The sequence below is a fragment of the Malaya genurostris genome, chromosome 2, assembly GCF_030247185.1.
Source record: "Malaya genurostris strain Urasoe2022 chromosome 2, Malgen_1.1, whole genome shotgun sequence".
NCBI classification, from domain to species: domain Eukaryota; kingdom Metazoa; phylum Arthropoda; class Insecta; order Diptera; family Culicidae; genus Malaya; species Malaya genurostris.
In genome coordinates this window covers 126,949,264-126,973,369 of record NC_080571.1, presented here as the reverse complement: position 1 = coordinate 126,973,369, position 24,106 = coordinate 126,949,264, and the positions used below count along the sequence as shown (strand labels likewise).

General features: G+C 35.9%; 2 protein-coding genes across 6 annotated transcripts in view; one reads left to right on the top strand and one right to left on the bottom strand.

Moving 5' to 3' along the window:
* LOC131432952 (mitogen-activated protein kinase kinase kinase 11) overlaps positions 1 to 9,044 on the bottom strand; it is a 56,009-nt gene extending 46,965 nt beyond the window's left edge. For all 3 annotated transcript variants that reach the window (XM_058599605.1, XM_058599607.1, XM_058599606.1), the window contains exon 1: positions 8,135 to 9,044. In XM_058599605.1, the coding sequence (XP_058455588.1) occupies positions 8,135 to 8,813 (679 nt within the window). In that variant the 5' untranslated portion in view covers positions 8,814 to 9,044. The remainder of the gene's footprint in view (positions 1 to 8,134) is intronic.
* Positions 9,045 to 15,388: 6,344 nt separating this feature from the next.
* Positions 15,389 to 24,106, top strand: part of LOC131432624 (protein PALS1) — a 94,863-nt gene continuing 86,145 nt past the window's right edge. The window contains exons 1-4 of one of the 3 annotated variants that reach the window (XM_058599011.1): positions 15,389 to 15,873; positions 15,934 to 16,131; positions 23,155 to 23,334; positions 23,404 to 23,461. In XM_058599011.1, coding sequence (XP_058454994.1) covers positions 16,078 to 16,131; positions 23,155 to 23,334; positions 23,404 to 23,461 — 292 coding nt within the window. In that variant the 5' untranslated portion in view covers positions 15,389 to 15,873; positions 15,934 to 16,077. Of the gene's footprint in view, positions 16,132 to 23,154; positions 23,335 to 23,403; positions 23,462 to 24,106 lie in introns of all 3 variants that reach the window. The other 2 variants (XM_058599013.1, XM_058599015.1) reach the window with 2 other exon arrangements.

Below are 24,106 nucleotides of genomic sequence, written 5' to 3'. Positions count from 1 at the left end.
TTTTTACGAAACAGTGCGACTTTTGATCCAATTCTTTAGAACTATAAGTAAGCGTGCTCATTATCTTGACACACAAATAAAAATTCACATTCGAATCACTGGAAAAATCACGTAAAATAATTCCAAATGTCAAATTGAATATTATACGTGACGAAAATGAATGTTATGCGAACATCCCCTAAAATAAATAGTGTGTTATCAGTTCGTTTACGTGAATTGACCAAAGAATCAAACAACGTACGTGTATTCCCGATGTGAAAAATTCAATTTTGAACATGGTGCACAGTGAGTCCTTCAAGTGTAAGTAGTTTGAACATTCGAAGGAAATTTTTTTGGCTACAATTTTTTACTACAAAGCAAAATGAATTATGATTTTGATTTAAATTAATCTGTCAACTATGCCCGTTTTATAAGCCTCACAAACCCACACCCACGATGTTATCGGTAGCTGGTGGTTTTTACAGCCATTGAACCGGTGGAACCCTCAACGAGTGAACACGGTGAAAATTTCACGAGAAAAGATTTTCGCCCTTACTTTTGCGACTCCACGTTGTCACGCATCGAGATTTTCACTTGTAGTCCAATGAAAAGAAACGAAAATTAACTAGCAATATAGCACAACTTGCTGTGCCATCAATTGGTGACATTTAAAGTGAGGTGACACCACCCAGAAGTGCAGAATAATAAGAACTTCTATGCAGATTTTCTGAAATAAATGTTCATGTTTTTATGGTAAGAATCCCAATGATTTTTATGAAAATTTTGAAAATCTCTAACCAATATTTAAAATAACAGTTTTCTGGTATCTGAATGTGATATGAGTACTACACTACATTTCATATACTGCCCATACTTGCATATCAGTCCCATATGGGAAATCGGCATGTTGAGAAAAAGACGATCAAAAGTTTATTTCCGAATTTTTTTTATTTATTGTGCTCCCTATTGCTGGTCCCGGGTTGGCGGTTCAATGCATAGGACGCTGGTCTTACAAGCCAGCTGTCGTATGTTCGAGCTCCGACCTGGAAGGATTCTTAGTGTCATTCATAGTACTAGCCATGCAATGATTCTGTACGCTAAGAATCGGCTGCGAAGTCTGTTGAAACAGAAAGGCCAAATTCCACGAAAGGAATGTAATGCCAAGACTTTGCTTTGCTCTCTAATGCTAAATCTTGGTATTATTACATGAAATATCGGTAATACACCTTTGCTGTTCCAATATTGCAACAAATGAAATTATTGAAATTTTGCACTGAATGGGACTGATATGCGGGTACTTTAGCATATGGGATACAGAAATGAGTTGATATTTTTTTATATTTTACTGAACAAACCCTCAACTTTCATTGCAATTTCTGAGAGTATATTGAGGAAAGACTCCATACCTCAAACTAACTCAAAATTGGCGAAAATCGATATGAGACTGATATGCGAGTATGGGCAGTATATGAATCAAATAATTTTTACTGGATTGTGCATTAAACAGCTTTAAAATGGCAGTCCATTAAAACCTACGTGAAAAGTAGATTCCGACTGCAACATCATAGAGCTAAGGCAGTGTGTCTTATTAAATATGTTATAAACAAAGTATGGCGGGAAATATTCACATAACTATTCACGAAGAAAAAAATGTTTTTTTCTGGAAAAAGATGCCAGTTGATAGGTCTGGTCCTAGGCGCGAATGTCAAAACCCCTTGAATCAAATTGATTATTTTTTGGAAGAACTGTTTTGCAATGAAAAAATCTCGTCAACGTGTAAACATATTTATGTGAAGTACAAATGGTCGGGTAATCGATCCGAAAAAAAAATTTACCCGTACCCGACCCGTACCCGAGTGAGCGGTAAATTTTTTTACCCGTACCCGACCCGTACCCGAGTGAGTAGTAAAATTTTTTACCCGTACCCGACCCGTACCCGATTGAAAATAAAAATTTTTACCCGTACCCGACCAAAAACCCGTCGGGTACGGGTACGGGTCGGGTTTCGGGTAAAATACCCGATACCCGACCATCTCTACTGCAGAGATACCAATGGTAATCTTCTCACGAACGAATGTGAGGTGATCGAAAGGTAAAAGCAGTACTACGACGAGCATCTGAATGGCAAAGTGCAAGATACAGAGAACGAGACAGGAATCATTCTGGGTACATGCTCAACCAACGACAGATTCCCAGCACCTGATTTTTCGGAGATTAGTGAGGAAATCGATAAACTGAGGAACAACAAAGCCGCGCGCAATAACCAATTGCCAAGCCAGCTGCTCAAGCATAGAGGAGAGGTACTGACTAGAGCGACCGCACTCGATGATTTCTTAGATTTGGGAGAAGATTCTACCGTAGAGATGGATGGAAGGAGTGGTCTCAAAAGCTACAAAAGGGGCCATCTACAAAAAGGCGGGTGAGTAATGTCAAAGGCGAATGACCAAACGGTTAAAGCCGAGGCTCTAAATAAACGAATAATAATAATAATAATAATAATGTCAAAGACATAACTGTAGAGCGTGAATACGAATAAAAATGAAAATCGTTCGTATTAGTTGATTGTGTGAATTTCGAAACTTTTTCTGCTTCGCTACCAGAATTGTAACGGCGAATTTATACTAGATTGACTTAGATTGATCACACAATTAAATAACGCAGAACAAATAAGAGTAAAAAATAGAAACAAACAGAATTTTGATGTCAATTATTTCATTTCGGATTTGCATATTTCAGTTAAAGAAACTATCAAAATGCTGTACAGGATTCATTTCGGGCATACGGAAGGGCTAAATTGTGGAATTCTCTACCATATTAAATACTGTCCGGAGCATTTCTCCGAACGCGTAGTAGTCAAATGCAGACTTTATTCGCTCTCGTTGGGTGCGAATTTCGCACTGTGAAAAGAGCTCAAAACTAATCAAATTATTCTAGAGTTGCACTCAACTGATAGTTCTTTAGATAACATTTGGAGCTATCAGTGGTCTGATTTTGCATAATGTTTCCCATCGTTGTCCACTTTTCGTTGTAATTTCTTCCAATGCAAACGTCCCGCAATTGATTCAATACTAAACTGAATTCTTGATACTGGAACTAGAACTGAGCTCTGGACCTGAATCAACCGGAATGATGCATTTGCTTCATTTTCTGCTCAGTCAACTGCGCGAGACTAGAGTGAACGAAACCAAGTGTTAACCTTTCATTCCTACCCAGGTACGAGAAAAGCGTCATGAGTTTTCTTCTTTGATACTCGTTGATACCAAACATTTCAGGAAACTTTAATTTTAAATTATTTGTGACATAATCACAAACTGAAAACTGAAAATGTTATCATAAATCGATGATCATATTTCTGATGACATGTATAAAAAAAAGATACAACAAAATCTGTATAAAATATTCAAAACGACGTATGTAACAATGAGAGATTCGGATAGTTCTCTTTGTTTACTTTCACTTTTGATTATTACGGCACTCTTAGCAATCCTTCTCTCCAATTATTTACCGATAATAATAACTAAAGCTATCATCTTTTAATCTGCTCTGGAGAAATGACCGAAAAAAGCAGGAATCTTTTGCAATAATCGAAAGAGAAAGTAAACAAAGAGAATCTCTCAATGTTACATACGTCGTTTTGAACATTTTATACAGAAATATATTTTCATTATCAAAAAATTATCACTCTCTCAAAGGGTGAATTCTGAAAAAGCGCCCCGTAGTAAAACAAGTCGTATTTACGACAAATTGGTTATGAGCATGACTGCTGTAAGTATCGAGCAATTATATTGCTGAACGCCGTCTACAAGGTACTATTCCAAATTCTTTGTCGTCGTCTATCATCAATAGCTAAGGAATTCGTAATGCCGTACCAAGCGGAATTTCCAGAAGAGTCGTGAATATAACGTACCCACGCATCACCTATTCTTTGACTTCAAAGCGGCATACGGCAAAATCGATCGAGGACAGCTATGGCCGTTCATGCACGAATACGGTTTTCAGGATAAACTGACGCGATTGGACCATCTATGGCGGTGTGCAGATGGAAGACGGAACGTGGAGACGGTGTATGAATCACGAATTGCAACAGCTGCTAGGAGAACCACCCATTGTACGTACAGCTAACGATGGGCTGGGCATGTCATAAGGATGTCGGACGACAGCCCGGTGAAAATGGTTCTTGAATCCAATCCGACTGGTACAAGAAGAAGAGAAGCGCAGCGAGCAAGGTGGATCGATCAAGTGGAGGTTGATCTCCGACGCATCCGTGCCTTGAATGGCTGGCGACGAGCAGTCATGGACCGAGTTATGTGGAGACGTATTCTTGATACAGCGAAGGACACCCCAAGACTATAGCTGTTAGGTAAGGTAAGTAACCAAGCGGAATTTTCTGGCCGCGCCACTACGGATCACATCTTCGCGATAAGACAAGTTCTCCAGAAGTGTCGTGAATACAACGTACCCACGCATCACCTATGTTATTAATTGACTTCAATTATGATATGATATAATATATGATTTTCCGGATAAACTGACACGATTGACCAAAGTAACAATGGATGGAGTGTTGTGTTACGTCTTAGTATCTGGGACGACACGAGGGGTACGATCTTCCGATAGTCCGCATTTTGTCTTCGCTGAAATTGTAACACGTTACCTTGAGGAGATGATGGAAACATACATCGGACACTAACATGAAGCTAGACGTATCGGACTGACTACAAATGCATCGATAACCAAATATATGCGAGGAAGAGGCTCTACAGAAGAAACACTAAGCCTTCCACCACGAACATTGATAGACGGTGACGATATCGAGGTGGTTGCCGAGTTCTAGTATTTGAGCAAGAAATCGTCCGTACTTTGGACTCATAAAAACCCTTCACGAAATTCAAAACGCAAATTAGTCCGGTTGTTCTCTATGGCCACGAGACCTGGACTATGTTGGTTGAAAACCAACGCGTTCTAAGTGTTTTCGAAAGGAAGATACTGCAGGCCATATATGGCGGAGTGCAGATGGAACGTGGAGACAGGTAAAATTGGACGACTACGATGGGTTAGGCATTTCCATTGAAAATGGTTCTTGAGTCTGATCCAGCAGACACGAAAAAGAGGAGCGCAGCGAGCAAGGTGAATCGATCAAGTGGAGGGCAAAGTATCCGTTCCTTGAGTGACTGGCGACGAGCAGACATGGAACGAGTTTTATGGAGACTTATGCTTGATACAACAAAGGACACCCCATGACTATAGCTGTTAGGTAAGGTAAGTACCAATATTGTTACAAAAAACCTTAAGTGCGTTTGACACGTTCCGTCAAGCGACTGTCACCGGTGTGGAACGGGAAGGGAACATCAACATATGTTGTATTCTTATGCAGACATTTGCACGCGAGAGAGTATTAAATTAATTTTGGTAGATACGAATGTTTCGTTGAAGAAAAATGACTGGTCGTCTGAATCGTACACTGTTAAAAATCCACACATCTTCAAATCTTATTCAAATCAAATCATTTTATAATTTATAATTTTATAATGATAATACACTTGAATTCCATCCACCAAACAGAAGATTAATTGTATAATACTAATACTAGTATTCGATTCACTCGACACTTACAGTCGAGTTGTCATATGAACATGCTTAGATTTTAAAAGATTTACACCTAATTCTCATGTAGAATAACTTTTCGTGTAAGATGGATAGCAATTTACTATAGAAATGTCATCATGTAGATCTTCACTTTCAAATTTCTTTCTTGTTCAGTTTCAAAGATAGAATAAAAAGGTGAAAATAAACAAACAGAAATGGTCACTTGTTGATACGGTGTTTGGTAAAAAAACACCGACAATTTAATGGATATACTTACTATGTAATGTTTATATGATACTTGATCCAATCAGTTTCACGAAGATTCTTGCAGCCATTAGGTTCATTTTTTTTATATTATGCTTGACACTTAGTGTTGCCACAATTGCCAAAAAATATATAGATTATTGAGAAGACGTATATACATCAATGCAGCGACACTTCAAACTGGCATGTTGTGACATTGATCTATGTCATAAAGTTTCATACTTCTGTCTCAATTTCAAAACATTCTATATCAACAGGTCTGTACTTAAGATTCGCTGAAATTTTGAAACACAAATGAAGCGTACTTGATGTTAGTAAGTTTAGAAACTTGAAACGTATTTTGAGAAACACATTTTGAAAAAGTATCGGTTTTTAGCATAATCGGCAGCTTACATGTTTAGAAATAGTGTTACTCAAAAATGAGTAAGATCTGACTCATATTTAGACGAAGTTAAACACTAAAAAAGAGTATATCCTAAGTTACTATTGGACTAAAATAATACTCAAATTGAAAGTAGAAGTTACTCATGATCTTCATTGATGGTATCCGGTAACTACTTCCTAGCTGTTAAAGTCAAAGTTAAATATTATCTTCGAATAAATAGATATATTGCAAAATCTAAATCCAAAATTTTTTTATATCGTTCATTTATACCCGGCTTAAACCAAGTTGGGGTCGTTCGCCGGAAAATCCAAATTCTTCGCAATTTATTCCTCCCAAACTTGTCCTAACAATGACGAGAAGGCTATAATACTAGCGTCGTATCGCGCCGAAACAGCAGCCTTAAATGGAGTAGCGCATTCCATGTTTCAGATAAGTTTGGGCAACCCCAAACCACGTACCGAGGAAATTTAGCGCCTGGGGCAAAATAAAATTTGCCGCCCCCATTGTTGGTATAGTGTGCAAAAAATAGACTGAACTTCTTGGACGAGCAAAAAAAAAAAGTCCCAAGGATATTGATTTGTCGCCCCCTGAAAACGTTGCCTCCCACTAGATACGCCGCTACATATGTGACCAGGTTCAAGAGTTACGAAGTCGTTGAAATTGGATCCATCGACCATAGGGAGCGTTCTCGAACACGTAATGTTTGACCTGATTTGGCTATCACTCCAGTGAAAAAGTGCCACAGAGATAACGAGAAAAGGGACGGGTTTCTTCGAAAAGGTCATCAACCCTCCCAACTGCCCTCAATTCCGTCCTAATGAAATAGTGTCAAACAGAAGCTGATACAAATGACCATCATTTCGAGTACTCAACATTGTTATATCATTAACATGGTTCTAAGATAAATCAGTTTTTTTTTAGTTCAGATATTAAATGGCCAAAGTTAGTAAGTTTTCTTTATTAGAGGATTTTTAGCCGGTAGCTGGTTCGTCTCTAAATGACTAAAGTTTTATGACGTAAAGTTGATGAGCTTGAGAGCTGTAGGAGTAAAATATAGTCATCGAACTGAATCGAAAGGTACATGAAGCTTGGTTCTTCAGGCATCCGGTTGAAATCAGTTTTAAAAGTGATTGAACATCGACGTCCAAACAAAAGATGTATTTCATTTATTTTGTTTATATATGCAAATATATTTGATCTTTCAGCCCAATCGAATCCCGAAACCCTTTTTCGCATGAAGAGCCAATTGAGTTCCGGGATTACTATTATATCGATTAGCCCCGCCGTAATGCAATGTTTTTATAAAATGGATTCAAACAAGAGAGAAAAGCATCCGGCTAACAATCGATGCACATTTAGTAAATGTTTTCCATTATTCTTCCAAACGTTTCGTGTATGTGTATTAAGCTTGTGCGGCTCAATGCCGACATGAAGCAATACCGGACTGCCCAGGTATACCATTCAAAATTTGATTTGGAATTTATTATGATTTCCAAATAGATTCTGACTCAGATGCAACATGAATAGCACTTGATCATAATGAAATCCAATTCAAATTTTGTGCGCATGAATTGAATTTCTTCAATCGCCACTATCGCTTTGTGAAGCATTTGAAAAAGTCCAATGTCAATAATATAAGAAATAAAGCTGAAATAATTTACTTTAGAATAAAACAAAACCGCACAGACCGTCTCAATTTGTATTATTTTGTACGTTCACCATTAAAACGTTTGTTGAGAAAAATTGCAAATATAAATCACAAATGATAGATATCGGTAAGTTATTATTGAGGTGCTGCACAAAATATTGAGTAAGGATTTATTAGCGTGGTTAGGAGAACAAGTAACATAAATTAACAAATGAATTTTTTTATATTTATTTACAAAGTATGTATATATAATAACACAAATTACAACTCACCGTTGGAACTTTTCAGATCTCTATGAATAACGGAAATGGGTGCCTCACAATGTAAGTATTTCATCCCACGAGCAATCTGAACAGCCCAATCCACCAAAACATCTGGTGGAATTTTTCTCCCAGCTAGTATCCGATTCAGTGAACCACCATGAGCATACTCCATCACTAAACACATTATTCGTTGATCCAAACAAACCCCCCGCAGAGCCACAATATTTGGATGTTTCAAGGACCAAAACAGTTTGGCCTCTTGCAGCACATTTTGTCGGGTCACGTCAATATTTTCATCCTGCCGAGATACCTTCACAGCGACTTCTTCACCTTTTAAGAACGCACGATGAACTTTGCTGAAACCTCCAAAGCCAATTACTTCCTTTAGATCGAGCTCTTCGTGTTTGATCTGCACTGGTTGCACATTGAGCACAGTTGGGTCTTCGTTCGTGACGAAATTGGATGGGAAAATCCCAACTCTATCGCCAATCTTACCCGTCCACCAACCCTCATCACCTGAGATGCTGCTGTCCATCGATAAGACATAAACGATTTGCCCAACGCGTAATGAGAGCTCATCGTCACCCTGAGCTTGATAATCATATCTAGCAGTCCATAAGGGCGACATTGCGGATAACGTATTGAGAATATTTTGACTTCGAATGTATCTGCCCGAAACAATCAACATTCATTCGATACTTTTCCTGTTTTGCGATACCGATCAAAACAACGAAAACATCATCACAAATCGCGCACCGTTTTGCCATCCAAATCAATACGATTTGATTTCTGCGAACTTTTGCACTTAAACTTTTTCGTTACACAATTTTAATTGCCAACGCAAGTAAAAATTAGCACACAATTTAACTAAAACTACATCATTTGCAATATTTTTCTTGTTTCCAGCAACCATATTTGACACCAGGGATGCCAAATATTGTAATTAACAATCGAAGGAATTTATTTCTCATAGAATTTTTATACCTATTAAATCCTAATAATAAGATTTGTGAAAGAGGTTATCTAAATGATACAAAAAAAAACAAAGGAATTTAAACAATTCTGCGTGGCCCAAAACACCATTTCAAAAAAAATATTGCCAGCAGATAATGTTATATGTAGCTGAGTTTTCCTGCAGACTTGATCGATAAGTTAATGCGGCGTCAACATATCAAAAGAGACTACAAGCAATTGACAGCTTATCTGCGGTATCAAAAATGTTTGTTACATATTTAATACATTAGTACAAATCTAGTACTAATGGTCGTTACATATCTAGTACTTTTAGAAAAATGGAAGTATTGGCTTTCATTTTACCCGAATATCTCATAAGTAAACGTGAAAATTAAGGAGTTATTAACAGAAGATAGAGTAAACAAAGAAAAACTCTCATTGGTTTATGTGACCTTTTCAAATTTTCACGTCGACTTATGCAAAGCTAATCGTTAACATAGAGTGCCTATAACCAGAGTGACGACAGCTGTTCGTTTGGAATGACAGCTTTGTTCCAAACGAGCAAACGACCTGTCAAATACAATGGAAATCTAACAAAACTGCCAACATTTCGGATAAAATGTTTTGATTTGTTGCCAACATTACGGATGAGACGTCGTCACTCTGGTTATAGGCACTCTACGTTAACCGTAATGCAACACAAGCCCGTCAAATATATTTCTATTTAAATAACAACAAAACCATATTCATGTAATAAAAGTTAGAAATTATTTATTCTGGCATCCCAGTAGCATAAGAAAGCAGTTTCATTTTTACAGTTGGCAATTATGCGTTCGATGTTATGGCAATGATGCCAGGGTGTATAAATCCATTTAAAGTTATTTCATAATATACCGCCTTTCAGACACACACTGAAACAAAGCACTATATTTTTATGAACAATGTTTTTCATCTACAATGAAAATTTATAGATCCGATTATTCAAGCGAAAATAAAATGTAATGCTTCAGTGATTTTACTATAGATTCCAATGAAAAACTCACAAAATAACAATAACATGTATAAAAAACATTGTTACTCACTCTCGCATTTCAATATTAACAAATTATTTGTATAGAAAAACAAACGTTCAGTATCACTTGAACGACAGAATACAAAAGTCGGATAGGTGCAACATAGTTTGGAAAATCCATTTAAGTAGTTTTGAATGTAAAAATCGGATAAAAACACTGAGAGCAAGAACCACACTCGGATTTTTTAATGCAAAAATCACTTCAAACCATTTTTTGCAAGAACCGGACAAAAAACTGAATGCAAAACCGGACAAAAACTTAACCTGTTCTTCCAAAACAAATATTTTATTCGAATTTTGCATTCAAAGTTTTTACCGACTGCCGCTGTGAAACGCAGGCGCATGGCCAAAATATCTCCGTTATTCTATTTCAAACGCACATTATGATAGGAAAGAAATCCGTAGACATTCAGTAACCGAATCATAAAAACGATTTTGCTTATGTGTAGCACTGTAGTTTTAGGATATCCCCACCGGAGCATGAGTAAAAGTAATTTGACAACCATCATCATAACAAGATTCCACATCGACAGTTGCTAACTGGTTGATAAATAGATATCCAGTCTTTCGGTTAAGAGCGGGTTATTAGCGGCCCTTACACGATCATTAAAAGTGTCATTACTAAGTAATGACACTTCTGCTCAAACGCTCGTCATTACTGCATTACTGTACATCATTACTTTTAGCATTACACGTTCATTATTAATGATGAGTTTTTGTAACTACTCCAGCAATAGCAATAGCAATATTTTTATTTTCGTTTAGCTGAAAATAAATTTGATTTGCCATTGAAGCGTTAAGATTAATGAAATATTAACAATTTAAATCTACACTTTGTCATTTTTTCGCGTATAGTTCTAAAGATATTCAGCACTTCCACAAAAAAAAATAAGAAGAAGAAATAATGTTGGTAATGATGGAACATCCGGAATTCCATCATTACTCGTGTCATTACTGAACTCGTAGACCTTACACGATCATTAAAAGTGCCATTACTTTTTAGTAATGACACTTTTAATGATCGTGTAAGGGCCGCTATTGAATTTAGCAATGCTCTTCAACCATACTAATCGTTTCTATTTTCACGCATGCTCGCTTGTGAGAAATTCTGGCAGCCGGCAGAAGCATTGTTGTCAGACTCTTGCCGGAATTCTGCCAGCATTTTGGCAAAACCTTCTAGCAGACACAGCCAGGCGCCTGTCAGATTTTCCCCAGGCGCAGAAATGAGTGTTTAAGTATAATCATAAATCAAATTATAAAATTATTTGATTTATGGTATTAAAGTAACGCAATGCGTAATAATAATAGACACGCATTTAATCACCCACTGGCGGGCTGCGGCTGTTGGTAAAAACTTTGAGTACAAAAACCGAATAAATTTTTTTAAGAACCGGTTCAGTTTTAAGTTTAAAGCTTTTTTACAAAAAAAAGGTGTTTGTGAGCGATTTTTACATTACAAACCCCAATTCCGATATCTGCTCTTAAAGTTTTTATCCGTTTTTTTTTCATTCGAAAATACTTAAACGGGTTTTTCAAACTAATTTGTACATACTGATAATTGGATTCCATGTCTGCGTAGATCTGTATTTAGATAAACAAAGCTTTTTTTGTCAATATATGTACTATATACAAGGCCGTCGAGAAGGGGGGCGGGGTAATCCCCCTGAACACGAACTTTTTGGGGATGGGGCGGAGGTCGGAAATTCGATGATTTCTTATTGCTCATAATCAAAACATAACTGGGACCTTTTTTGCTCGTTTATCCTCCAAAATAGTGTTATGTCGTTTTTTTGCTCATTTGCTCACCAAACGAAAGGAGGCTGCATTCAAATCCCCTCGGGCCTTTGGTTTTCTCTCGTTGGCCCTGTTAATATATTTTGACTCGGCGCTCATATTTTTGATTGTAATAAAAACCGTTTCCCACATTTCAAATGCACATTATGATAAAAAGGAAATCCGTAGGCATTCAGTAATCGAACTAGAAAAAAGAGAATGCTTAGATATAACACTGTAGTTTTAGTGTTATACAAATTTCCAACAAATTTCTTTCAAAACATGAAAATGCACCGATATTTGGCGTTCAAAATCAGTATGAAACAGAGACCTCCTTCCTTGTCGTCATCGACTTTAATGCATTTGAAATCTACCGAAGCAGATTAATTTTTGTTCGAAACATTGAATTATACATTTTATTTTCTTACGGTTTATAATTATGATTTCTTTCGAAAAAATGTTATGTTTACCTCAGTAACCAATAGTTAAGATCAGGCACGTATACAGGGGGGTGTTTTAATTGCTCAAACCCCCTTCGAAACTCAACAAAATATTATATTATGAATACTTTTCTCTTGAACTATTCAAGTAAATTATAAAATGAATAATATTCAACAAACCACATTATAACCAAAGAATTTTAAAGTAATTATATGAATATTTCCATACGTATGAAAATTGATCAACATGTTCTGAAACACCCTCCAAAAAAGTTTTCTGGGTACGCGCTTGGTAGAGACACATATAACAGATATACAGGCTCTCATATGAACTGTGTGTAAAATTTGCTCAATCAGCGTGGCGAACACTTGCAGATGTCACCACGATCGACACAAAGTGCCACCACGATTTGGGTGCAGCTTTCATATAAGACACAATATTATGGTGCAACATTCACTTCACGATAGATTTTTGTTTTGGTTAAAATGGTAATTTTATTATTGTTTTATTCCGATCGAATTCTTGTGTGATTTATGCGACATGTAAATAAATTTGTCTCTTATATTTAGGGAAATCGTCTGATAAGTGCTAAATTGTTATAGTTCGAATATTTATGCAACATGCAGGAGGTTTTTTTATCGTTCCAGAACGTAGTGGAACGTTTTAAAAGATAGCGACGAATAGTCAAGTAGGTGGCAGTAGTGTTTTCAACGTATAGCAAATTTGAAATTTACACAGGATTTTGAAAAAAATTGTGCGAGCCTGTATATCTGTTATCTGTGGTAGAGATAAAAGAGAACGATTTGGTTAAAATAGCTTAAGAAATTCAGGAACAACATTTTAAGTAGTGCGTTTCAAGCAATTTTTCAAGTTTCTAAGACTGTGAACAGTGGCGTGCCAATGAAATGTGACACTCTGGGAAAAATAAAATTTGCTATCATGACGCAAAATCACAACAGAAAATTCATTTTTTTAGTATGTATTATGTCAACAAATATTTGGTAATTTATGTCACATTGAATGGAAAATTATGTGTAATACTGATTTTCGACATTATTTTTAAATCATATAAATTCCTTTATAGTTATAGCCTTCACATAATTCTCGGTGCAAGCCTCAGACGTTATCATTGATTTTAGTTTCTTATTGAATTGAATTACAAGTTAGGTAATTTTTCAATCGCTCCTATTCATTGCATTTGATGAAAACTTAATAAGAAATCTGTTTCTCACGACGCAGTATTCGGAATTTTATTCTTAATCATCGGATGTCAAACAATGCTTTCAAATTTATGAAAGAAACTTTTCGATGACATCAATGTTACAATCAAAGTATCTTCCATTCAAGTATTTTCTTTCCAATTATTATAATTCCTTAAATGTGAGGTCTTTTGAGACTAAATTCTGCGTCTGACGTTCATTTATATTGTATTATTGTTTGAAAATTACAAAACAAATTTATTTGAATTGAACTTAACCCTTATTTGCATTGAGTCCCAAATATGGGACACACATTTAAAAAAATTCTACAAAGCGTTGTAATGTATATTTTTCACCGATTGCATGATGTTCCATATTTGGGACGCATTCTAAACTCACAAAAAAAAATTCATAGAATTCCCTCCGTATCGAGAGAAATTCATCACAGTGGCATCTACCTGACACAAAACGAGAATTTCATACACAGCTGATTTCTGCTATTTAAAAAAAATCCAAAAAAATTACGAAATAACTTGAACCTTTTTTTTTTGTTGTCCTGTAACTTACCATACTAATAATTAAATATAATAAACTTTTGATTTTCGTGATTTTCAGATAATTTAATGCCCCATTGGGACATACTGTTTTTTCACCCCTGATTTTTTTTAGTATTTTTCTCGGGTTCTGGACCACCCGAAAAAAAATTTTCAGGTGTTTTCGAAAAATCATGCAATTAAGGGTTAAATCAAAACTGCTTTAAGTCCAATCTCCAATTAAAAGCTGGTAATATTATCATGTGCGGTTATGGTACCCTTCAATAGTCATCTCATATACAAAAACCATTAAAGTGAGACCTGCTGTTTCTGCTCGATAGTTGGACTTTAAGAGTAAGATGAAGTTTTATCTAATTCTAGATCGAAAGTCAAGTAATCGGTAAAATAAAATAGTGGCTCTACTAATGAGATGATTATTGGTACATTAGCCATGTATGGAAATAAATCAGTGTAACAAGTACACTAAAACTTATGAAATGTAGGACAAATTATAACCAAGCTTTTAATTGTAAGTGACGGGTTTTTTAATAATTTTAGTATATAACAGAAACTAAACAAGTATAGTAACGAATAACCAATCAAAACTTGTCCGGCTGAAAGCAAAAATCGGAAGAGCCGATGAAGGTTTTGTCCGGTTTTTTTCCAATTCTTGCTAAAAGATATTTTTATGCGACTATTGCATTGCGAAATCCGGGTCCGGTTTTTGCTCCCAAAGTTTTTATCCGGCTTTTGCATCCCAAAATACTTAAACGGGTTTTCCAAACTAGGTTGCACTTATCCGACCTTTGCATTCAACCGTTCACTTCATTCTACCGGTGAATGTGGCAAAAAAAGAGAACTTGTGATGCTATAATCCCCAAAAACTAATGCCATAAAAAATCTCGCTTTGGAAATGTAACCAAAACACGCGGTTCGAATCAAGTCTCTTGCTCCCATTCGATGCACAATTGTCCTTGTCGTATGGGGGCCTTTATCCGCTCATGGAAGCAAAAGTTATAACGCACACATGTACACCATTCAGCATCCGTGACATAGCCGCGAGAAGCTACCCTCGACTGATATGACATGATATGAAAACGACCTGTTTGGCGGAAGGATAAACAGACGTTCATGGAGAGAATAGATGAGAGCCATTTAGCGAGAATTAGTGACAGTGAAAACTGTTCTCTCAATTTGGCACATCCACACAAGCTTTGGCTTCTACTGCTGTCTGGTAGAATCTAAGCATCCTTTTTCAAGTGCTCTGTGTTCGTATAGCATCGAGCGACTGGTCCATCTGCTGAGAGCAGAGTATTGATCTGGAAAGCTTTCGGGGAACGTCGTCATGAATTTTCCTAGCCAGTGATGGCACGATAAAGAAAAATTTCAACTTTTCAGACTATATGTGTCCTAAATCGCAAATTATATTTAACTATATGAAATATTATCAGTTTCGGGTCGCGATCTGGATTAAGTGCTAATGAAAATCGTATTTGAAATGTGTTGAAAACGTGATCGAAAGTGTTCCTTCGTGTGATGATGTCCGTCGGTGGCGGAATTTAGAAAAAATATCTTTACAAAAGTGTGCAGAAAGCAAATGAAATGTTTGCTACTAATAGCTAGTTTGAAAAAAAAGTAGTGCGGATTCAATTGTAAACGTCGTATAAAGTGCGATAACTCGGTTCTAGCAGTGGATGTTTTCCACTAGTGTTGTGTTTCAAACGGAAGTTTTTGATCTATGCAATGAGATTGATATCCCGGATTTTATGATAAGCGGTAATCTTTATTTTACAAATAAGAGTATGTAATATTCGTGTCTCTGTTCTAAAAATATAGTGAATCTATCCATGGTGTGTTGCATTATTGTACAGGGGAGTGAAAGTGTTCATATAGGAAAAGAAAAAAAATCAATTGGAGAAAATCAATATACCTATGAGGTGAAACGAGGATTAGTATTGCCTTGCGTTCGTCGTCGTAAGAATGCAACAAAGGACGACATTAACAGGTCCGCAGACCTCGTCGTCTTCAGGAAAGGTTAGTACTTAGACAATAATTTGATGCATCTAATCTAGACATTAACCAGTGACTAATTATTCTGACAAAATAAAGCTTTTAGTATCTGCTTTTTCACGTTTTTCAAAATCAACGTTTCCTGTCCGTGTGAATTAGATTCTGTCGGGGTTGTTTTTTCTGTCTATGTCTATCTAAACTTATACTCTCGATAATTATTATGTTTATGGGGCATTTCACACAAAATCAGCCAATTTTTTTCGGTTGAGAACTCAAACGTACGTATTTCTTATTTCAATATGAAACGTGGAAAAACAAATTATATAATAAAACGCAGAAATTGATTGAATTGCAAGTAATTTTGTGAAAATATTTGATTCCTTTGAAGTCAAAATACGAATAAAAATCTGAGAAGTTATCACTAGTGTCAATATGAATGATTTAAAATTAAAAAAACCTATCCTTAATCCATCTAGTGGGGTGATAATATTTTCTCTTTCATCGAAACAGTTTTATTAAATAGTTTATGCCTCTTTATTAAGATAAATTCTGACGATAATGTAGGCTTATTTTTGATTCGAATAGTTCACAAAATCATGCTTCAGCGTTTATGTCACATATTCGGCATCATAATGCCTTTCTCTTCCTTCAAAACAGTCTTATAAAGACTTTAAAACAATCTTTTTTGCCTTTTTTAAAAATATAAAAAATAGGTATAGAATTCGTTAAAACTTTGGCAAAATTTTCCGAGGCCCGAAGTGTTATACACCAATCGATTCAACCAGGCGCGTAGCCAGAGAAAATTTTCGGGGGGGGTTTTAGAACATGGTGATAAATCAACACATGTACAATTTATATCACAATGTTTCCCATGGGTTGTAATTTTTTGTTTCGGGGGGGGGGGGGGGTTTGAACCCCTAAAACCCCCCCCTGTATACGCGCCTGGATTCAACTCGACGAACTGAGCAAATATCCGTGTGTGTGTTGTATGTGTGTTATCAACTAAGAAGTCGAGATCTCAGAGATGGCTGGACCGATTTTGAACAAGCTAGTCGCAAATGAAGGGTCTTCTCGTCATCCTGAACGCTATTGAATGGTTGTGAGATCGGATGTTTACTTTTTGAGTTATATGACGTTTTATGTCATATCTGTTTTATCTGTCACAATTGACCTTGAAAACAGAATATCTTTTTAGACTTAGGTTCCGCATGGTAATAGATATCCAATAGGCCATAGATTGTTAAAATCCGTCCAATTTTAGCAGAGATATCGATATTTTTGTGTAAGCGTCTTCACAGCAACACTAAACTGAATGAAGTCTGCTGTCTGTAACATCAAAGTACAATCTTATGTGTCTCCGAAATTTATAGCACAACGGTGTGAGTCGAAATTAAAAACACTAGGCTCCGGTGCTTGCCGAATTATGAAACGCCGGTGCCTCCAAGCATGCAAGGAAACGGGGACTGTTCATAAACCACGTAGATCAAAATCTGGTATTTTTTAACACCCCATCTCCCCTCGTAGACTTTCGTAGACTTTTCTTACAGTTTCCCTTGAAAAAGACCATAACCAGTGGTCGAAATGACGGGCAGCCGTCGAGACAGCCGTCGGGACAGCCGTTCTTATTTAACAGACCGGTTAAGCCGTAACCATAATTATTGCAAATTAAAATCAACAATTTTATGGGTGGAAATAGTTGGTTCGATTTCAACCTCCGGGATGTATTTTCAGGCAAATGTTTACTTTCTAAATTCCAATCATTTTGATTTTTCAAATCCGTTTTTGGTTGGAAGAAACCACACCGACAACTACTTCACGTCAGAACAAAAATATGGTCGCGATTTGGTATTTTCATAATTAATTTCTTTTTGTTATTCGTGATCGGCTATAGATAAGTGATAAATTTTGATCATTTTGTCACCCCACTAACATCGTTCCTTTACCGATTGCTAAAATTCTCTGGACATTTCACTCGTCAGAACGCTCATGGATTTCAGAAACAATTGACATTATATTCATTTCTCCTTTCACTGCTTGATTACGATGTGACTAAATAATAATCGGAAAGCAGAAAAATTGAAATTTATTCATTTACTCCAATAAACTTAAAGTCCGATGAATTTTGCAAAGAATAATGAGCTTTTTCAATTTATGTTTATGTTAGTACTTTCTTTTATTTTTCCACTTCGATAGGGAATAGAAGAATAAAAGAAAAAACAATAGAGTCGCCTGTTCCTTGAGTATACTTTTACTTGGTCATAGAACTACGGTGTACCTCATTTGATAATCACTTTCACAATACAGATTACAGTCGACGATGTTTTTAGTCAGTCTGTCAGAGTTATTCGACGTGACATATTGCATCATGCATTTGGTTGAATACACAATTTCAACTGTCTTTTTGATCAATCGAAGAAAACGCGCGGCCGGCTAATTAAACTAAGTAAATTGCTTGAAAAATTAAAAAAAATGAGACTACGTAGACTTTAGGCAAACAGGCATATCATAAAGATATCATCTAGTTATTGGAGTGCCACAATAGTCTTATCATGAACCAAATTCGGTTGATTTCTCACCTAAGACTCTTTTTTCAGTTATTTTTATTATAATATGAATTAAATTAGAAATGTTAAGATTTAAGGTGGGTGCTTGGTCACAAGTGGCGACGTTTCAGCCCTATTATTTACATGATTTGGTTACTCCCATCATCATAACATTTGCTTCCCAATTCTGTTATTTGCTGTTGGGAAAATTGTTAACCTACTTGTAATGTGTAAAGGATCTTACCAACTAAAACAAATAGCGAATCAATTCAGTTGAAAACTGCCTCGATTTTGGTCGGATTTTGCTTACAATACTATGTGATATTACTTCTAATGATTCTATATTAGTGGGCTTGTGTAACTCATTTGTACTAAACCAGGAAGAGCGCTTCGAAATCATTTTCAGAATTTTATTCAGAGCGTTTTCTGCCTAATGTTCTATTTAACAACTTAACCAAATTGGTACTGCATAAAGTATGGTTGGTCTGATTATTTGTTTATAAATCGATAATTTATTCATAAGACAGAGCTTAACCCTTAATTGCATGATTTTTCAAAAACATCCGGAAAATTTTTTCGATAGTTTAAGTGGTCCAGAACAAGGGAAAAATACTAAAAATAATTTCCCGACCAAACCACCCCTTCAAGGGTGAAAAAACAGTCTGTCTCATGTATGGGACATTGTGCATTAAATTAAAATCAAAAAATCACGAAAATCAAAAGTTTATTTTTTTAATTAATAGTATGGTAAGTTACAAAACAATAAAAAAAAATCGAGTTATTTCATAAGTATAGAGCGCTCCTGGATTTTTTTTCAAGTAGCAGAAATCAACTGTGTACGAAATTCTTCTCGTTTTGTTTCAGGTAGATACCGCTAACTTCTCTCGATATGAAGGAAATGCTATGAACTTTTTTTTGGGTTTAGAATGCATCCCAAATATGGAACATTGTGCAATCGATGAAAAATATATATTATAACGCTTTGTAGAATTTTTTGAAATGTGTGTTCCATATTTGGGGCTCAATGAAATTAAGGGTTAAAATTTATCATCTCACACAATCTTCGTCTGAATACGTTAAACCTAAATATTTTGCTTAATCAGTCCTTGCCAATTCAAAACCATTTATTTTTAGAACGTGATTACTGATAGATTTAATGAATGAATCTCTAGGCTTTTGAAGAAGATAATTAATTGTGGTTTTGCTGCGTTTGGTGAAATTTTCAATTTTGTCAGGTAATCACTGAAAATATTTATGCGACTACAGATAAGTCCAAAATTTTTACTTCTCAGACTCTATAGTTGTGTTTATGACATCCAAGACCGAAACAGAAAAATACGCAAAGGTCAGGGTACTACATTCCAATGTGGAACTTGACCTTCTGTTTGAATGAGATTTCGCAAACGACTCGTAAGTGTTTTAGAACTATTGTATGGCCAGTGCTACGATCCTACGGACACTAAGAATTTATCCCAGACAAGAAGCTTAGCATGTGATTTGAACCGATAATCATTGTTTTCCGATTACACAAATGACGCACTAAAAGCTTGTATTAATCAAATCATGGTTTGATTTTCTTTTTTCTATAAATTGACATTCGTCTTCGACACGTAAGTGATTTGCTATGTAAATGATTTTATTCTCACACATATTCCTAATTAAATTTATTGTTACGACAATTGCGATTAATGATGAGATTGTCCATCAATCAATAACTAGAATCAGTGATTAGGTTGAAATGCAAACGGAAGAAAGCTAAGATTATAGACGTGAATGGAGTAGAACATGTGACTGGTGATGTAAAGTGAAACCACAATCGGTTCAAGGAGCGATCCAAAAGGGTTGAGCGGATATGTAAGCAGAGTCACTTACTCGTATTCCGCGGAAATGAAAGATGTTCTTTCAACCATAATATCCAGTGCCTGGATGAAACATATCGCTACACATAATTAAACCCGTATCATGGTTTGCTGAGAAGAGCGCATCAGACTCATACCAAATCTTTAAAGAAAACAAGTTTGCTTCAATTGATTCGGGCTTAATTGCAACAATAATAATGTCAATAACAATATATAATATAATAAAAAAACAGAATTATATGTTGCGATACACCATGTAGAACAGGCTTAAATTTATAAGACATTTCACACCCTCTCATTCTGCAACTAACGCATATGGCGATAGCACCCAGTCGACGCCGTTCTATTGACCAAATGTGATCATACACACACGGGGAGGCATGAGACATATATACACACAGACATATATATATATCCATATATACATACATACGTACATACACACATACATACATATACACACATACATACATATACACACATGTATTCCACAAGCAAACATTATAACATCGACCCAACTAGCACACGTTACACTCCAATGACAGTAACTTATATAAAACAAGCTCATGGAACACACTGCGACTTACCAACGGTTGCCGAAACAAGTTCTCAGAATAAATATTTAATTTGATCCAGAGCGCACATCAGTCGCAATGAAAAAGATAAAATACGTTTGTGTCTAGTTATAATTTGCTGATGTTTTTTTCACTCAACATGTATGATCAAAGATTTGTATCCAATGATCTATACTGAAAAATAGGATTCAAGCTTGTTTAAACCCACTATACTTACTTAAAATCCATGTTCTACTCGATATTTATGGTGAAGTTAATCATTGTACTAATTGAAACGTGCGCGCCATCGACAATTTGCGACTTACTTTTATTCCCGTCATATGCAATTTGGAAATGAAACGTCATAATGTATTCAGAGAGATTTTTTTGTAATTAATAATCTAATGAAAATATAATTAGCTCTTCATCATGGTAGCCATTTCATAATTTTTTCCAAACATACACTGCTGTGACAAAGCGTACAGATACCCTGTTTGGTAGAAAAAATATACTTAAAAAAACTAATACTGTAAAGAATTCTCCGGAATTTCATTCGCCTTTCGTTTTTTTTTTTAACTTTTTGATGTAATATTATTGTCCGGGGAAATGAAACTGCTAATCAACACTGTATTTGTTTTTCTTTTTTGAGTCACAATGATATAAAATCATTACTAAGCTTTGTCTTGTAGTGTGTTTTCCTTTTCATTGTCACATTTTGTTGCGGTGACCAGTTGGTAACCAAAAACAGGCAATATCGTAAGAATTAGGTTACCAAAAAGTCACGTTGGAACCTATTGTAGCATGGTATGATGAGATGTTAATTCGTAACATTATTTCGACTTCGTTGTCACCATTATAATTGTTTCTATCTTTCATACGTTAATTATGTGTCATAAGTTTTATTTTTTTCTCTATGAATAAGTTACAGGTGCACCTTGGGGTGTTACTTTTTCTATTCTAATAGATTTTAACTACTTATATCTCTACTATTAGTCGATCATTAGTCCTGAGCTGGAACGGTGGTTTTTATTCCTGTTCTTGCATTCTCTTCCACTTACACTTCACTCACATATCACCTCACTAAATAAATTGGATAAACCTCGTTTGGCAGCTATCGGTGGTTTGCTCACATGTTCAGTCTATTTAATTTCATTCTAGTAAACAATATTCCATCTCATTCCACAATATTCCATGGTAAACATACCACCGAGAAACGTCAAAGATGGATTTGATTTACCGTTCATCTGTTGTCATCGTGTGAAACCCCATTGGAATACGTTCACTTCACTTAAATTTCACTGTATAATACTGATAATAAGGGCCACAAAATAAAACATAAAACAGAACTCAGTTAAGCCCTTCCGGCCTCTTCAACCCCGGATGTTGGAGTGTAGTGCGATCAGTATCTTTTTAAAGTCGTTCCATATCTCATTCATTAAACTCAATAATGAAGCTAAAAGTTGTAGCAAATATTTATATTGAATTGTAACGCTTATTGATTGTATCTGATGATGTTTGCAATACTGTCAAGCACACTAACCATGGGAGGATGGAGTAGAACATGTGACTGGTGCTTAGTAATGTGGTTCTAATCGAGCGCGGCAACTATGAGGGGGGGGGGGAGGTGTGGCAAAGCACTTTTTGTCCCCCTAAAAGGTTTATTTTAGGGGCCATGCATCCACACCCTCCCCACAAAAATTTTGGCAACTGGAATAAATATTAGAAAATTGACTAGAAATATCTTATGATATAACCCTTTTTTCTGTTATCCCCGTAGTTCGTTTCCGTAATCATATTCATATTTCTTAACTTAACTTAAGTTTCTAAAATTTTTAAACTAAATTACTACAATGTAAAATGTGCTTTACCACTTTCGAATATTGGTTATTACTGGAATAGTAGGGAAAATGTTTGTGATTTTTACTTGGTTTTTTAATTATCTGTAATTTTTTTTTGCCCCCAATATTTCATGAAACTTGTCACCCCTGGTTTTAAAGGAAATGTTAAAAATATGTTTACCTAAAAATTAAATATTCTTTGATACCATTCAAAGCATTTGCTTAACAATCTTTTTTTTGTCTTTTTACACAGCAAGTTGTAGAGCTAAACGGTTACGTGATAATTCTTGTGGAAAGTCGGGATGGAAAAATTAAACTTTACGGTAGTCCTGCGGATAAGGACAACCTCGAAGTCGCCGATGAAATTTTGGATGTTAACGAGCGAAAGCTGGAGGACTCACCGAGAGCAGAGGTGATCAAACACATACATGAGGTGAGAAGAAGCTACCGATGAACGGTACAAAGTGACGAACTTAATCTTTCTCATCTTTTTTCTCCACAGTGCATCCAATCCTGTATGATAAAGCTCCGCGTGAAAAGACGGAGCGATTCAAGATTAGGTAAGCATAGGAACCCAAAAAATTTATGTGTGATTGGTTAGAAAGCGATTGAAGCAAATATTCATATTCAGATGGCAGCACATGTATGATGTACAATTTGGATTCATTTAAAAAAATGCTTGAGCTTCCATATTTCTACCATGAGTTTGTTCAGTTAGCAGCTGGCAGACTTGACTTCCGAAAGTTTACTGTGAGTGTAAATGTTTACATGTATTTGCCATCCGAAACAAGTTTTCATCTTTACTCTTTGTTGGTGTTATAATTAACTCCACCGCGTCTGGAGCAATCCATTGACTTATACAAGTGAATGACTGCTCCGGGTTCCACCGGCCAGTAGGGGTAAAAACGTAATCTGAAATGGCATGAATTCGACGACACTGGCGCACCATTCCAAAGCACACAAGGAAAAGGCAAAAAAGTTGCAAGCTGAAATCACATAACAGAGTGCAGCTCCACACTACGAGCTTAACTACACAGCATCGACACACGGCAAAAGCGATCAAGGGAAAAAGTTTCTGAGCAATCCACCTAAATCGTTGCTGTTGCTGTACAAATTCAAGTTATTATACCTATTTTTTGTTGTACCCAACTTGTGTACCGTGTCCCAATCTGTAGTATTGTGTGTCATGTTGGATGTCAAGTCTC